Genomic DNA, 14,568 nt, shown 5'->3' with positions numbered 1-14,568 from the left:
AGTTCCATAACTCCATGGATTTCTCAAATAGATTAGTGCAACCCTTTACTACTTCTTCTAAAGTTGCCATGCCTTCTTTGATAACAGCTTTGTGCTGCTCGCTAACTTCTGGAGGAGTCGTGGGTTGCAGATTCAATTGTAGATCCGATATATACAACTACAGCTCAAACCATACTTGGCCTATTTCATCTTTAGACTCTTTCACTGCAATGGCCATATTTTAGATCTTCTCTGCAGAGGTTGCTTCAGTCGAAATATTGAGCTCTGGAAAGTCACTACAAGCTTGTGCAATGATTGCTTCCAATTGTTGGCTCCGCATTGTGATTTCCTCTTTCTCCTTAAGCGCCCACACCTTCTCCTCAAAAATATGTTTGTCATTTGTTTTAACTTCATTGATTACCAAAAGTGCGCGCTGCTCCCTAATCCGCAATTCACTGGACACCCCTTGGTGTAATTCATGCAAGGTTTGGATAGGGAGTGTCGCGAGGTTTAAGCCTAGGTTCTTAATTCCATTAGTTGGGCCCTTTCTTCTTCTATTTCAGCACGTAGGGACCCTTTTGGTAAGTTAACAATGCGGAGATACAAAGTTATGTCTGTATCTAGAACTGGTGTGCTTGCTTAATTCAAGCTCGCTTTTTTCCTACTTGCGTAGCCCACGCTCGCTTGCAACATGCATTTTTAGATCTCCAACTCGTGCAGATCCTACTGAGCCTTTATCAACGCCTTTTGGTATTGTTCCTTGAAGTGGCCCCAAAGATCAGTTTTCATATCACGAACCACCTTGCCTATCTAATCTAAATCCCCTTCAGTAAGGACTAAAGGGGTCGCGCCTGCAGATAAATCAGACTTTTGTTTCTTACACAACCCAATTGATGTATGCTTCTTCCTTTTCTTTACCATCAAGGAGGATTCTAGCTCTACACCCCCTTCCTCTTCTTCCTTAGTTTATTCCTGCTCTGATGTTTTCTGTGTGTTTTACTCTTCAACGTTGATGGTGGCCTATGACGTCACCGTCTCTTATGTTGCTCTTTCTTTGGCTACTACTTATTTTTATCTAGTAGCAGTTTCATTTCTCCACGCAAATTTCTCCCCAGCGGAAGCCTTCCATGCCTCCTTCTTTTTCTTTGTTATTGTCATCTGCGTGGTTGAACCTTCTGAGACCTTACTAGTACTTGCGTCGCCATCTGACGGTGTGATCAAGTCACTTGGCCACTTGCTGATGACCCCTGCTATGTCCTCCTCGACCACCAAGTAAGGCAACTTGTGCCATATCTTCATGGGATCCCTCCTGGTACGAATATGCAAATTGTGGAAATCTTCTTTGAATTCAGTTATGGACTCATATTTCTCGTATAGTGTGGGTGACAGCCTCTACCTTTGGCTAATCACCATCATTAGATCCATCCCAAAAAGGACCCAGAATATCTTCACCTCTGTGATGTGCTCAGGGTCCTTTGTAGCCCAGAGCGAAGTGAACTTCATCACCTCCAGCAGGTCTAAATCATGGGGAGGAAACTGACTGTCTTTAGTAGTCCTCCATGCCACCAGTGCTATCAGTAGCAACAACCAGGTGTAATGAAATGCCTTGCCCTCATCCTGGGCCTCCCTGCAATTCTCTATAAAATCCTTGTATAAGTACTAAGCCCAGTTATACTAGACTCCTTTGGTACACTGCGTAGCCAAAGACATGACCGATGCTGGTACTTCGTCTACGTGGCACTTACGCATTAATTTCCCTTCTAATATTTACGTGGTAAACTTCACTACAGGATCCAAGATAGAGCGGATAGAGTATCCACGCAATTTCTTTATCAGGCCAAACTCGCTCTTCATTTGGTCCACGAGCTTCTTTTCCTGCGTTTTTCCTCCAAATGCTTATGCAAGATCCACTCCTTAGTATGGTAGTAAGGTGATTCAATGGATCATCATGTCTATAATCAGGATGGGTTCTCCCAGCCAGAGGCACCCATCGTGCACTAGAGTGAGCAATTGACGCACATAGATGGTGTTTATGTTGGTGTGACTGAAATGCGACACCCAAAGCATGTTCAAGAGCCCCACGGCCCCAACACCAGCTACCCACTTCATTGGTTCCAACTGCATAACATTTGATTCTTCATAATATACCTTCGACAGGTATTTTGGGGGCGCCAACTGACGAAACTTCTCATGGTCCCCTAAGTCCCAATCCTCCATCTTGAGTGTCGGTATGCAGTGTTGGAAACCATAAAATTTGCATTGTCTCGATATTTTGGCACTTTAGTTGTGGCCTTGCGCAGCAGAATATACTTCGGTATCCAAGTCATCGGCTCACCCTCCTTAGCATTAATCTCATATATGCCTCTGTGTAGTTCTTCTTCCTCCAAATCCATCTGCTCTGTCAGTTTTTGTGACCAATCCATCTTCCCTTTCTGGTGGACTTTCATGTGGTTTTTCATCGGTGATTGCCTCACAGGGACCTGCTGAGGTTTCTTCTGCCTCTTATCTCTCTCGTTGGACGTAGAAGGTTTAGGTACATAAGGCTTAGGTATGGGATACCTAGGTGATGTAGTCAAAAATCATGTAGGGATAGATGGTGTTGCTTCCATCTCAAGGGGAGTTGTAGTCATTCTAGCCAGAAAATGCTCACGGAAAGACTCAAGTACGTCATCCAACCCTGGTCGTGAAAAGAGCTCCTCCCAATCTGACCCAGACATACAGTTATGCACTTGGTATAAAACAAGTTGAAAAATCTCAATACAAACTCTCATGAAGCAAAGTGTTTGAATGTGGGGCATCATGCCATATTTATAGATGATTTTTAATTTGAATCCAACCATTCCCTCAAATTTTTGATCAATAGTGCATCTTTGGTAGCTTATTTCCAAAGTTATGCTCCATAAATGCGTCTTCCCCGCTCCTTTCAACAAAAAATTTTCCATCCAATCATCTACAGTGCTTCCAATGGTCAATTTTTGGCCAAGCCGCATGGCACCCATCCTTGTGGCCCAGCTTCTTCAGTGCAGCTCCCCTCGGTGCCTTACTTCAACCCATCGCGCAACCCCCTTACTTCGGTTTTCCAACTTCTGGGCAGTGTAGTTTATAGTCTTGTACTTCCTTGCAGTTGCCTGGAGTACTAAGACTATCCCACAATCATATAGTCATTGCGCAGGGGCAGGATCACCCCTGTACATCTTCAATCAACTTCCATTGACTTTTCCTAAGAATAATTCCCCATTCAACTTCACAAGTTGAACTGCACCACCATCTGTAATTTCTTTCACAACATAGGGCCCCAGCCAATGCATTTCAAATTTCCCAGGGAATTTTGTAAATTTACTGTCATATTACAATACAAAATCATCATTTTTGAAGGTGCGTTGTTTTACATGGCAATCATGCCATGCCTTTTCATGATCCTTTTGCACCTGTTTATGAAATCCTGCTAGGAAATGGTCTTCCTCCAGTTCTACCATTTGTGTGAGACGTTCCTCCATAGTATCACAATCAACCATATCTGTCAATGCTGCAATCCACAAACTTGACGTAATGTATTCCATGGCATTATAGCCTCCTGTCCATATACTAATCTAAATGAGATTTGGCCTATCAACTTCTTACAAGTGGTCCTGTATGCCCAAAGCACTATCGGTATGTGCACATCCCAGTCATTCCGCTTCACGTTGCAAATATTTTTCAAGGCGCTCTCCAAATTTTTGTTGAAGGCTTCCACCGTGCCATTAGCTTGAGGGTCATAGGGCATACTCTTTTGATGATATACTTGGAATTTCTCAAGCATCGCATCAATGGTTTCATTTAAGTGTGTTCCCTTATCACTCATTAAAATTTTAGGGTAGCCAAACCTAGACAAAATAAACCCGAAGATAAACTTCGCGTTTATAGTTGCGCTATAGTCTCTTACAAGTTGAGCCTCCACCCACCAGGTCAAGTATTCAGTTGTTGTATTAATGTATCTTGCCCTTGTCTTTTTTCCTGGTGGTTGAATTGGACCCACAAAGTCTATCACCCACTTATCGAACACCTGCAACGTTACTTACGGATTTAGTGGCAACTCATCCCTTTGCGATGGTCCCTCTAACAAACATCACAACCCTACAATATGTCTTCAATTCCTTATGTACCATCAGCCACCAAATCCCTACATACAAGATATTTTGCGGAGTCACTCTACTTGCATAATGACCTCTCGCTACTCCTCCATGTGCTTCTCCAAGAATTCTTGGTCGTTCATACTCCGGGACATATCTACACAATATTTCATTAGAGCCCATTTTGTATAAGTGTCCAGCGATCACAGAGAAGTCAGCCACTCGAACCACCAATTCTTTCTTCTGTTGGGTTGAATATCCTTCTGAGGCTATACCTATAAATAAAAATTGAATTATATCTGCAAAGTGATCGTTTGCGACGCGAAAAACGAAGAGTTTCACATCAGGCAACGCTTCCTCCAAACTTGTAGGCTCATCACCAGTCTCAATCCATGAGAGGTGATCAGGACCAGCATTCAGGCATCCTGGCTTCACAATTACCTCAAAATCATATTCCTGGAATAGCAACAACCACCTGCGAATCTTCCCCCCAACATAGGCATGTTGACCAAGTATTTCAAAGTAGAATGGTATATGTACATCTTGAAGTGTGCTCCCAACAGATAGTGCCAAAATTTCTATAGTGTGTACACCATCACTAGCCCTTCATGCTTTGTGGTTGAGTATTTCTTTTCCACCTTTGACAATTTCCTAATCACAAAAGTTATAGGGCAGTCAATGTCTCCTTTCACCTGGTTGGGTCAGCACCGCACCTAGCACAATCTAGGATGCATCTACATGAACATAAAACTCCTTCTTTCAATCCGGGAACACCAAGATTGGCGTGGTGATTATTTTCTCCTTCAAAACATCTAAACTGTTTTGGCAATATTCATCCCAATAGAATGTTTCGTCCTTCTTCAACAGTCTTTCCATTGGTGCAGTTATTTGCGCATATGCCTTGATAAACTTTATGTAATATTTGGTATGCCCCAACGTTGTGTGCAGCTTCTTAACTTTATTCAAGGCCTCCAAATTGATGATGTCTGCAATCTTGGCAAGTTCTACCATCAATCCCTGCTTGCAAACCACATGACCCAAGAGTATCCCATACGGTACACAGAATATGCACTTCTTCAAGTTAAGGGCGATCTGATGTCTTCGACAGGTATCCAGCATGAGGCACAGACTAGAAACATGGCACTTTACCAATCCAAACATTGTCCATTCATCAAATTAGACCTCCAAAAATTTGTGGATAAATTCCTTTAAGGCTGCAATTACTATGCATGAAAGGATTGTGGGCGCATTCTTGAGTCCAAAAGGCATCATTGTGTATTGAAAACAACCCCACTTAGTTACGAAGGTGGTCTTGCTCCGATCCTCCAGTGCGATCTTGATCTGATGGTACCCTGAGAATCCATCTATGAACGAGTAGGCTTCCTTCCCTTCAACATTCTCCAGTACCTCGTTTGTAAATGACGTAGGGAATGGATCATGGACGCTTGCATCATTCAGCTTCCTCAAGTCTATGCATATTCGAATTTCATCTTGCTGCTTCTTTTCTTTAACCACCATGGGACTCACCCAGTGAGACTCCTCCACAAGTTCAATGATCCCATCTTCTAGAATCTTATCCAACTCCTTGCGCACCTTTTCTTTATATTTGGGATTTAATTGGTCGGGGCACTGCTTTATTGGCTTTGCATCTAGCTTCAAAGTGATCTTCATGACGCTCAGATCCCCTGCTATCCCTTCGAGATCAAATAACTTGGAGGGAAACAAATCCCGATATTCACACAACAGCTATGCGACTTTATCAATTGTATCTTCATCCCAACAGTCTCCTATCTTCGCAAAATTCAATTGCGCTTCTGATCCAATATTCACTTGCTTGGTCTTTAAAGACTCTGATATATCAGGGATTTCCACCTTAAGTCCCTCGACTTCGCACTGTCCTTCGGACTCGAGAATGTTGATGTTTCTGGGATCTTCTTCACCCTCCTTTGCGGTCACATTATAACATTCAAGCACATGGCAGAGCTGCGTACTCCAATCTGGCTATACCCACACAACCGGTTCTTCAATCATCTTGAATATCGCAGCTTTGATCATCTACAGTGCTTCATCTATACATTCAAACCTATATTCAAAGCTAAAAGTTAACAAAAAACTTTCTTTCAAAACATCCCATTCTGTGATCCCATGTTGCAACTTCGTTTTTGAATACTAGTTCATTGGTATTGTATCCAACGTGTGGTAGAAGATATGAACCCATTCCAGCTGCGGTTCATCTCCCCATGCTTTCGTCCATCATGGAAAATACTTGCGCAAATCATCCTTCCCTATGTATTTTTCCATTAGGTGGGTATTGGCGTACCCAAACCTCAACTTCATCATTCTTCAATACTCCTTCCAATTGGCAAAGTTATCTTTATGCGTACCCCACAAACAGGCAGGCGTAGCTCACAGTGCGATATCTAGAGCTTGGAAACGATGTTCCTCCAGTACATCCCTTTCAAACATATCCAAAAACAAATTTACATCTTCTAAAACATCATAATAAGGTAAATTTTGTACCTCAATGGATATGCATCAAAGCGACTTTGTAAGCCTATTACAGTGCAACGACGATACTTCATGTAGTCAGTTCTGCCAATGCTCAAGCTCCTCATCAAAATCCAACGTGTAGGAACTATCCCTATCCCATGTGATTCATCCATCTGTAGTAGGGTGATCTAGTCCTTATCGTGCACAATGATATTATAGATCTGATCCATGTCGTCTCCTTCTTCATAATCGCGTAATAGTTCAGTATATCGTGCACCCTTAGTCGGATCTAGTGGAACAATAACCCTAAGCTCCTTCCTTTCGAATGTCATTCTATGCTTTTTGATATTGATGACTGCATCCATATCAAAGGCCCAATCAATGCTAAGTAGCGTGGGGTACGGGTTACTATCATCAACTATCTCAATTAATTAAAAATCACCTAGGGCGCTTGCTCCTTCAATATCTACTGTTACCCCACACACGCACCCCATACGAATGATATTTTGTTGGTTTTCCATATGTAGTTGGATAGGAGACCACTACAATGTAGGTCTCCCCATTCTTTCCCAAGTTTGCTTTGGCAACATGTTCACATCAAATCCTAGATCAAGAATTACTTGATCCGTTTCGTACTCCAATTTGCGCAGTCAGTCTCATCTCGCGACTGGTTTGCTTCTTACTCTTGCATACTTTGCGTACAAAGTATTGTTCTGGTAGACGTTTATTTTTACCGTACAATTATCTATCAGTTCCTGTAGCCCTTCCATCACCTTCCTATCCCTCACAATCTTCATACAAGTTTTCAAAAATATCACTAACAACAAAGGGTCTACATCCTGTGCATTATCGTTTCCTCCAGATTTTCGCTAACTTCCAGATGTAGAGGCTTTCGCGAAGCTCTTCTTATCCTCCATAAAGGTTTCCTTTACTTTTCTTAGATCGAACCCCACTTATTTTTTAGAGGCCTTGCGTACCCATCCATCAACTTCTGCCTTCTTCCCCATGTCTTCTCCAGCGGCGATACTGCTTCGTGTAACGATATTAACACTAGGCTCATCTTCGCAAGGCTCCGACCTCATTATTTAGATGTTCTGCATAGGTTGTTGGGTTTGAGTATTCTTTTCTTGCATCTTCGATATAAGTATTGGGCAATCTTTTATGACATGGTAAAACTGCCTACAATACTAACAGGAAGGGTGTGTCAGAGTCTGACAGTCACATGTGAAATGACCTGCTTCTCCGTAGTTGTAACAAATGATCTGACCACGACCCCTTCAAGCTCCTCCTCCTCACCCTCTTTCTTGACCTTTAAATCCTCCACACGCCGCATTTCGCTTTGATCTTGAGGCTGATTTTCTACTTGCATCCTATACATAGGGGTCCTTTCCATCAAAAAATTCATAACTTCATAAATTTCACTCATCATGACCTGCCGATTTGCAAGAAGTGCAAAACAACTATTGCTAAGTCTACACAAACTTTTGCAGGAGATGACAGTTATCAATCGCACATTTCCCATAGATTTGACAAATAGCACACCATAATTATACTACTCCTACACTCGTCCCAATGGTGTTTTCTAGCTTCAGGGGGACAGGATCTCCCCCAATAAGATAATTCTGGTAGACTGGGCAGTGGTCCTTATCATGACCATGACCCTTACACTTCAGGAACCAAACTTCTATGTGCACCTCGGGCTGGACTTCTTTTCCCTTCTTAAGGCTCTGTAACTCCATATGTAGACTGGACAACTGTGACTGAATCTGTTGTACCCCCAGATTCGTATCCTACATAGGTGAAGCCTCCAACCTCATGGAAATCTCCAAGGCTTCATCTTGCGTTCCTATTTTCTATTGAGATAGTGGAAATCTCAGATGAGGCAATAGCGAAGCAATGTACCAGTCTTTGTGTTGATCATCCGTGATCTTCATATTAGCCTATTGAATCAGACACTTCAATATTTGATCAAAGTCCCATGTGGACTCATTTACCCTCTGTTGGATCTCTTTAAACTCTGTCACTAACTAGGCTTGTGATTTAGGCTTCTTAAATTCATTTTTTAGCGCTTGTTGTGTTTCTAGCATAGTCGCATTGTGTTTACCCAAACAAAACTTGATATACCACCTCAGCTCTTTGTCTTGAAGCACCATAACCAACTACGCTTTCTTCATGTCATCATTTGTAATCTGATGTGCCTTCCATACAGAATTTGCAACAAACCAGAATTATTCAGGGTATACAGTCCCCATACCCTTTAACACGGGCATCTTCATCTTGTTCATCGTGTTGAATGATGGAGGTGGAGGTGGAGGTGGAGCTGTAGGTTTAGGTGTGTGAGGCAGAGGTGATGGTGGAGGTGGAGTGGATGGATTCAGTATCCCTGTGATACTCTGTCTTACTACCTGTAGTGCACCTATCGATGTCCTTAGAACACTACTTTCTTCGTCACTATCAGACGCTCCTAACAAAGGACTGTATTTAGCACCTGAATCTAGGTCTCTTCTGAATGTTTTCCCAATTTGCGTAGCTCCTGTCAAATCTCTTCTAAACATTAATTTAGTGGCATAACCCTTTTTTTGCGCAATAGCATTTTAATCCAAGTCTCCAGGGATTTTAGATACTTACCTCTTAGCCCCTTGAAAAACCTACACTCTACTTTGCTACAATTGGTGGACGTATTAATCGCGAACTCAACAATGAATCCTCCCATAATACTATCCATCCAATAATCAATAGCCTACGTGATTTTTTTTTTCTAAAGCCTCTTAGCGCTTCACCAGTTCTGGGGTCCACACAATAGGGTTGTCCAAATTCCACGTGCCCTGACTATCTGCCAATTTATATAACCACTCATGTAAATTTCACAGAAAAGAACATAATAAAATTGTGTGCTCATCGGTATACAGATATCTGTTCATCCACTCTTCCTTGGAGAGACGTGGGCTCCTATTTTCTTGAGCCGCGAATTTGTGCAGCTTCCAATCTATCCACTTCTCGATTTCTTTCTTAGTTGGGAACCATTTATTCGACATCACACATTCCGCAAATAGATCATAGTCCCGGTAATGGAACCATTTGTGGGCTTGAGGGGTCCTGACCCAGGTTCAAAGTTAGTTGTGCCAACCAACAAAACCCTAATTGTTTCCCTTTCAGAAACAACCCATGTAGCGCAGGCTGTAGTCTCAATTGAAGTAGTATTGGGGGATGATAAAACCATGTTTTTGCATCAAGAGGTTAGTGTGATGGATTCCTATGGCTTCTAGGGCTTGTTTCAGTCTTCACGAACCCTAACCCCTAAAAGATAGATAATTGTAGTAACTTGCTAAAATAGAATCTAAACCTTCGCGAAGGGTTTGAACTATTCATAACATTAGTTAATTAAGTTGATCTACTACGTTCAAGCATCAATTAAGAATTCATTCAAATAAATTTAGATACAGAGAAAAAATATAGAAACTTGCAGAAGTAAATACAGTCGCATAGATACACAAGTAGAGCTTCAAAATAGTCTTTTATTGATATAATTGTTCGGTTACAAACTCTTCTTCCCTGCACACTCGGCTGCAGGGGCCCACGTACTCAGCCTGTGGACTTACCAAGGTCTTCGTGCACTCATCTACAGGAGCCTTCCCCTTTGCCTAAGTACAAGAAATAAACTTTCCTACCTTAGCTTACTTGCTCATACAATGATCTTCTATTATTGAATGACCTCCTAGACTCGCTATGACTCTTCTATATATAGCCTTTGATTTTACAATACCATGGTCTATGGACCATGGGTGAGTCACAGAACTCCCTATATTCTAGCAAGTTAAGGGACTAAAGCCCCTTTTCTCTCCTATAACCTTCACACTCTGATCCCTCAAAACGCGGAGACTTTCGTGGAGACTCTACAAGTATACCCAAAATTTATTACAAAACTTTACCCCAGGGGACCCTATCCCAACAATGGGACCATTTGTTGGCTTGAGGGGTCATGAACCAGGTTCAGAGTTAGTTGCGCCAACCAATAAAACCATAACTTTTGGCCCTTTCGGAAACAACCTGCGTAGTGCAGGTTGTAGTCTCACCCGAAGCAGTATTGGGGGATGACAGAACTAGGTTTCTGCATCCAGAGGTCAGTGTGATGGGTTCCTATGGCTTCTAGAGCTTCTTACAATCTTCGTGAACCCTAACCCCTAAAAGACAGATAATTGCAGTAACTTGCTAAAACATAATCTAAACCTTCACGAAGGGCATGAACTATTCATAACATTAGTTAATTAAGTTTATCTACTACTTTCGTGCATCAATTAGTTCATTCAGTAAATTTAGATATAGAGCGAAAATATAGAAAATTACAGAAGTAAATACAGTCACATAGATACACAAGTAGAGCTTCAAAACATTATTTTATTGATATAATCATTCGATTACAGACTCTTCTTCCCTGCGCACTCAGTTGTAGGGGTCCATGCACTCAGCCCGCTGACTTACCAAGGTCCCCGTGTACTCAGTTGTAGGAGTATTCCCCTTCACCTAAGTATAGGAAACAGACTTTCCTGCCTTAGCTTTCTCATACAATGATCTTCTATTATCGAATGCCATCCTAGACTCGTTATAACTATTCTCTATATAGCCTTCGCTTTTACAATACCATGGTCCGTAGACCATGGGAAGGTCACAAAACTCCCTATCTTCTAACAAGTTAAGGGACTAAAGCCCCTTTTGAATCCTATGACCTTCGTGCTCTACTCCCTCAAAACGTGGAGAATTTACAAGCATACTCAAAACTTTACCCTAGGGGGCCCTGTCCCAACATGGACCTTACAATTTAAATCAAGACTAAAGACCTCTTTTGCCACACATATTTACAAATACTTGACCAATTTGAGACTTCTGTACAAAGACCATTTAGACTATGATACATAGTGAATTCATACGCTAAATCTTGCAAATAGACCCCTAAAATGAATAGATATACAATCACACTTTGATCACTATATTATAGGACCCTAACAGCACACATAACCCTTTCTTGAATTGAGTTGATTGTGATATGGTGTTCCTTTGTACGAGTTCAACCAAGTAGAGAAATGAGAAGATGCTATGTATGAAATCGAGTCGAAAAGGGGAACTTGGGGCAATCAATACTTTTTAAAGGTATGGCCCTTAACCAAAAGGTAATCCCCAGACATAGAAGTTGAAGTTCGCCCAGTGTGTTGCCAAGTGTTTTCGTTGCTACAACACCCTCCAAAATTTCACTACATTCTAATTTTGGAGCCTACTTCATGGTCGTATCATGTGTCGCCTTTGTCATCAAGTGTCGTTTTGTATTGATTCATATGTCTTAAGTGTTCTTGAGCCTTCTCAAGTGTCGTCACATCAATTAGAACATCTTTATGTGAATTTCATCGTCATAACATCTTTCTTGTTGTAAAACGACCCTTTCGGGGCGCATTCACACACACTTTATTATTTATAGTTGGGGAATGTGCATAAAGTGGTGTTTTCATGAATATTCATTGTTGGTTAAGTTTTTCTAAGTTTTCTCGATGAGTTAGTATGTGTCGCACGTATCTTTATGTCCAGAACTCATCTTGGCCACCCCTCAATCAATCATCCAGACTTAGACACATTTTGGTTCCAAGTGAGCCCATTAAGGTCAAGAGCACATGAGTGCACTCCAAATCCTTGATGGGTGATCCTTCATTATTCAGAAGTGTGCCCTATGCCCTCCTTCAAAGCTGGGTGCACTCCAAAATCACGAAGACCCTTCCTTGTTCTAAACTGCGTGCTCAAAATCACCAATTATTCCTTGAGTGCACTCCTTTGGCTCGGAGAAGTGTGCCCTTCTTGAGTGCATTGATGCACCCCGAAGACCTGATGCTCAATCCTTTAGCCTTCCCTTATGTAAATTTCAACTCTTGACCTAACTCGAGCACACTGTCACACCCTGAAGGCATGAAGCTTCAGCATTCAACCTTCAAGAGTGTGCCCTGCACCCTTCCTAAGGTGTCCTAGGCGTATGAACACACTACAAAGGCATGAAGCCTAAACCTTCATTCTTAGGGAGTCCACCCTATGCCCTCTCTCTCTCTCCCTTGGGTGTATAGTGCACTTGGGAAGCTCGAAGCCTTCCCCTTCATCCTTTGGACTTGTGGCATGCACCCTTCCTTGATTGCTTTCTTCCTTAGGGCGCATGAGTGCATGTCAAAGCTCCTCCGCCTCCATCCTTTAGCCTTTTCAAGTGCAACCTTGTGCCCTGAAGCTTTATTTACCATTTTGAGTACACCGAAAGGACATGAACAATAAAATATGCATAAAACATGGTAGAGTAGAAAATTTTTAGATTGATAGTTGCTTGTCATGAGATTGCAGAAACAGGTATTCTAGGAACCTTATGGCAAGCACACACAAGGAATATCGGGAAAAGAGGATAAACGAAGGAAACGCAAGAAGAAATCAGAACACAATCAAAACTTGATGATCAAAGCATCATAAAGACTCAAAAGTTTGAAGTCCCTTCAAAGGGTGGAAGCACCATGAGAAAATGATGATAAAGAATAAACACATTGGCAGCCATGTCACCACTAAAGAAAATCGATGTCATCAGTCACTGCCATGTCCCAGTCATCCAAGATAGTGACATTTCTAGTTTCATCATATGATGATATGGAATAAAAATGTGTATTATTGTAATCATTGTAAAATAAAAACAAGTAGAAGTCTAAGATTTGGTTAAAGCAAACATCAAGAATGTGATACTAAAATTTTGATACATATATATAGGGACTTGGCTTCATGAGGATCAAAGTGGATCCCTTTGTGTATTTTAAATTAGATGGTGATCATGTTAGTTATTTGGTCTTATATGTGGATGATATTCCACTAACTGGAAATGACAGAGAAATTATCCAGGATGTGAATACCTAATTGTCCTCTAAATTCGACATGAAGGATCTTGGTGCTACAATTTTTATTTTGGACAAGGAAATTAAAAGAGATCAGGAAAAGAGGAAACTCTAGTTAAATCAGAGGAAGTATGTTGTGACAATATTGTAGAGGTTTAATATGCGGGATAGTAAACTAGTGAAGGTTCCTATTCCTATATAAATTTATCTATAGAACAGTGTCCCAAGACATAGGAAGAGGAAGAGGACATGTCATGTGTTCGATATGTGAGAGCAGTTGGAAGTTTGATGTATGCAATGGTATGTACCAAACAAAAAATTTCACATGCAGTGGGAGTATTAACTAGGTTTATGTCAAAACTAAGGAAGGATAATTAGACAATAGTAAAGTGGGTTTTCGATTATCTGTGTGGAACTAGTGATTATGGTTTTTCTACCAAGAAACACTGGGATTAGATAGAGTGTTTGACATATGCGGCACTGTTAATGTTGCATGGGCTAGAGATCTAGATCAAAGAAGATCTACAAGTGGGTATTTGTTTAACCTATTTGGAGGAGCAACCAATGGGATAAGCAAGTGACAATCTGTAATGGCACTTTCAACTACAGAATTTGAATGCATGGTAGCCACTTATGCTATCAAGGAAGTAGTTTGGTTACAGAGATTGTGTTGAGGAATGGGGTTGGTATAGCAAGAGATGAGGATAGATTTTGACACCTAAAGTACACTTTTCTTGAAAAAGAACCCTACTTATTATTCAAACACAAAGCATATTGATGTTCAATATCACTTTGTACGAGATATGATTGAAGAGAGAAAGGTTTTGTTGGTAAAGGTGGACACCTTGAAGAATGTTGAAGATGCATTGAAAAAATTTGTGAGCATTGAGAAGTTTCCTTGGTGCAGGAAAAAATGGTCATTACTACCCTAGATTAGTGACTTTGCACTCCTGCACCCCACTATGTGCAAAGAGAAGAACAAGTGGAACAATTTAGGGTATGTGTTATATTCTTTTCGCAATTATCCCCATGTGTGATATAGTGTGTCGGGCACTACGGGGGGTGACAGGGGGGAGCAATAGACCCCCCATGTT

General features: G+C 41.3%; 1 protein-coding gene across 1 annotated transcript in view; it reads right to left on the bottom strand.

Moving 5' to 3' along the window:
• The window catches only part of LOC149223303 (uncharacterized), a 40,676-nt gene extending 34,917 nt beyond the window's left edge, over positions 1 to 5,759 (bottom strand). Inside the window, exons 1-5 of the mRNA XM_089387861.1 lie at positions 5,496 to 5,759; positions 4,863 to 5,105; positions 4,122 to 4,544; positions 3,601 to 4,021; positions 3,408 to 3,505 (exon numbers count right to left, since the gene is read on the bottom strand). Of these exons, the coding sequence (XP_089243987.1) occupies positions 3,408 to 3,505; positions 3,601 to 4,021; positions 4,122 to 4,544; positions 4,863 to 5,105; positions 5,496 to 5,759 (1,449 nt within the window). The remainder of the gene's footprint in view (positions 1 to 3,407; positions 3,506 to 3,600; positions 4,022 to 4,121; positions 4,545 to 4,862; positions 5,106 to 5,495) is intronic.
• Between the last annotated feature and the right edge of the window lie 8,809 nt (positions 5,760 to 14,568).

This window comes from Pinus tabuliformis, chromosome Q (assembly GCF_031772625.1).
Source record: "Pinus tabuliformis cultivar Carrire ecotype Pingquan chromosome Q, CPIR1, whole genome shotgun sequence".
NCBI lineage: Eukaryota > Viridiplantae > Streptophyta > Pinopsida > Pinales > Pinaceae > Pinus > Pinus tabuliformis.
The sequence above is the reverse complement of the archived record's forward strand: the minus strand, read 5'-3'. Positions and strand labels throughout refer to the sequence as shown.